Below are 3,274 nucleotides of genomic sequence, written 5' to 3' on the forward strand. Positions count from 1 at the left end.
AGGCTATGATGACTCCATTTCTTGCGAAATGTTTACGTCTTATTTTTCTCTCTTTTTTTTCTTGTGGCTGGATTCTGTGGCAGTCTTTAGCGTGCGGTCGAGTGACGTTATTGTGGGAAGCATATTTTCCTCCGCTGACAACCGGATCGAGTCGGCATACACCATTCTCTCGTGTTGCGAGACGCTAAACAAAATAGGATCGAGAAAGAGAGAGTCGAAGGAGGGAGAAGACGGGCGAAGGGAGTCGAATTCGCTATAGCGGGGTCGCGCAAAAGGCCGGCTCCCTCAAGGTCTAACGTTGCCGGGGTAACTCTGTGTCTTATTTCGATTTTAACGAATTAAAAAAGAATGTTTCGCAGGAAAACCCACTGCTGCCGTTACGCCCAAAGTAATGGCGGTTTGGTGGAAGAGAAATTAAGAGATGACATTCATCTGTTGTCCGGTTGTGTTGTTGGTGATCGTGCGTCTGGCAGCGTGTGCGGCGCCATACCACCCAATTCGTGACACTTGGAAGCTGCTGGACGAGGGGGGACCTGGGACTTGATATTAAATGGACCCCTTGAGAGGTGAATTGAAGGCATATTAACTCCGACGAAAGGGAGAGATAGAAAAGGGCGAGAGGAGGAGGTCAGAGTACCTGAAGAGAGAAGGAAGGACAGGAGCTCGAGGCCGTGGGCGAGGTGGCCGGGCAGGAAGGGAGGTGGGTGTGTGGGCCGACGAGGTAAACGCTGGTTGGGCGGGTGTCGGGTGAGCGCGGACGTCGGAGCGCCAGGCAGGCACAGTGCGACCCCGTCAGTGATCACGCGTGCACGCCGACGGTCCGCGACAACGAACACGCGGCCGCAACGCCGGTCCATGAGTGCCGCCGTCACACGCAAACATGGCTGACAAGAGTCCAGGGAAGTCGCCCACGCCCTCGGGTGGGGGCGGCGACGACGACCGCGGCAGAACGGAAAAGCGGCCGCGGTCTCTGCTCAACAAGGTGTCGTTCTTCGAGCAGGTGTGGTGGGGTCGGGCCAGGTCGCCCTCGATCGAGAGGGCTGGCGCCGGCCGCAGGGAGGGCGGCATCTCTCCCGACGTGGAGGTCGGGACGGAGGTGGTGGTGGAGGACGTGGCCGACGACGGCCCCGGCCAAGAGAAGCGGCCCCGGAGGACGAGCGTCAGCCCCGAGCGCCACGACCAGCACCGGCGGTCGTCCGAGGAGGAGTGGGAGTGGGTGGAGGACGAGAGCAGCTCCTCCACGCTCGCCGAGGATATCGAGCGGCGCCTGGAGGAGCGGCGGAGGATGCGCTCGAGCAGCGTCTCTCCCACGAGGGAGTGGGTGCAGCTGCGGCGGGGCGGCGACGATGCGAAGGGCCACGAGCGCCGCGAGCCTTCGCCCGAGCCGTGGGAGTCCACCTACTCCGCCAGGGGCTCGTCCATGGCCGAGGAGATCGAGCGGCGCCTCGAGGCCCACCGCCAGGAGGTGCGACAGCGGCTGTCGTCGCCCGTGAAGGAGTGGCCGCAGCTACGGCAGTCGCCCGGGCCGAGGTCAAGCCGCGGCACTACGCCCGAGCCGAGGTCAAGCCGCGGCGCCACGCCCGAGCCGAGGTCAAGCCGCGGCGCCACGCCCGAGCGCGAGGAAGCGCCGGAGGCCGAGTCAAGGAGGAGCCCGGCGCGGCAGCTGGTGAGCCGCGAGGTGGTGGCGAAGGCCGAGCGCCGCGGCGGCGTGGCGAAGGCCGTCACCTCGACGACGCACACGACGACGGTTTGGGGCGCCGCCGGAGACGCCAAGCCGCACACGGAGACGCACTCCTCCAGCGACCACCTGGAGGAGGACGACCCCGACAGCGCTGGCCAGGAGGGCTTCCAGCGCGTCGAGGAGGAGGAGCGGGAGAGCGTGGAGCACGGGGACCGCGTCAGGTACCACCGCGTTGTGGTGCGTCGCACCGTCGAGCGCACCGTCAGCACGTCGCCAGAGCCGATGGAGCAGGAGGGCGCCGTGTCCCCGCGGCTCCTCAGCCCCTCCCCGCCCCCCGGCGAGGCTGGCGTGGCGCCCCAGCACGCTCACAAGACTCGCAGCAGGACCAAATCGGGACCGCGATCCAGACTCCGATCCCGCACGCCCTCCGTCGAGCGCATCCTGGAGGTGGAGGAAGCGGAGGACTCGCCCGCAGTGTCTCTCTCCTCCTCGACCGACCCGCGAATCCTAGATGCCCCCGAAGAAGAACAGCGCACCGCCAGCGCCGCCAGCAAGAGCAGCGCGTCCCCAGATCAATCTCCCGAAAAGGCTCCCGGCGAGCAGCCCTCGAGCAGGAGCGGCCAGGAGGCGGCGAGCCCCGACGAGCGCCTGACGATGGAGGCGGTGAGCACCGTGCAGTGGGAGGATGGTGGCACCCGGAACGAGGTCCGCCGCTATAGCACCCGGGTCCTGATCCGCGACCGCGACCCGAACTACACCAAGTACGTGATGACCTCCCGCACCGCCTCCCGCGACTCGCTCTTCTCCACCGCCAGCAGCAGCGAGGAGTCGCCGCGGTGGGAGGGCGCCCCCGCCTGGGTGGCCAGGGTCACCCCGCAGCCCGCCGACGAAGACGCGCCGGAAGGAGGAGACAAGGGGGTCTTCCGGCAGAGGTCCAAGCAGTACCAGCAGCACATCTCCAGCCTCAAAGGTGAGGACACGCGCCCGCGCTCTCCGCTCGCCCATTGGCCAGCGATGAAGGGCGTCGTAGCAGTGTCTATCGTATATATGATTATCATAACGTGTTTGATCTCTTTTGGCATGATTGTCTCAACTGCCCAGCATTGCCCTTTTCCCCCACCCGCGCGCAATACTCGATTTCCAGCACAAAATTATTATAAAATTAAGATGTACACTAAATACCTCGCCTCTTCATACACAGACAGAGAGGATTGAAAACCCTCCGTATCATTTACGCAAACAACCACATCCCTCAGTATGAAAAGAAGCCAGTTATCTCTACTGAGAATTACGAAGAATCCAGGGCTGGGGGAGGGGAGAGACAAAAATCTCCCCGCTTCAAAATGTGTAGAATAACACACATGACACCCGGGTTCTCTCAAGGCGACATGCGCTATCAGCTGCTCGTTAACACTAAAGGCATGGCGATTAGCTGTTATCACGAGTTTATCTTACTCATCAGCGGGAAGACTGTGATTAAGAAAGCGCCTGAAGTCTTGCTTCTTCACAATTGCTGTTTTTTTTTACTTTGTCGGAATTGCGTTTATCCTTTTGAGAAGGTTATAAAAGACAAGGGATGAGAGAGGGAGGGAG

The 3,274-nt window shown here is 62.1% G+C and overlaps 1 protein-coding gene across 1 annotated transcript in view; it reads left to right on the forward strand.

Moving 5' to 3' along the window:
• Positions 1-30: 30 nt before the first annotated feature.
• LOC119582359 (nesprin-1-like) overlaps positions 31-3,274 on the forward strand; it is a gene marked incomplete at its 3' end in the record, with an annotated part of 145,991 nt that continues 142,747 nt past the window's right edge. Inside the window, 1 exon segment of the mRNA XM_037930574.1 lies at positions 31-2,651. Within this exon segment, the coding sequence (XP_037786502.1) occupies positions 881-2,651 (1,771 nt within the window).

This window comes from Penaeus monodon, chromosome 15, assembly GCF_015228065.2.
Source record: "Penaeus monodon isolate SGIC_2016 chromosome 15, NSTDA_Pmon_1, whole genome shotgun sequence".
NCBI lineage: Eukaryota > Metazoa > Arthropoda > Malacostraca > Decapoda > Penaeidae > Penaeus > Penaeus monodon.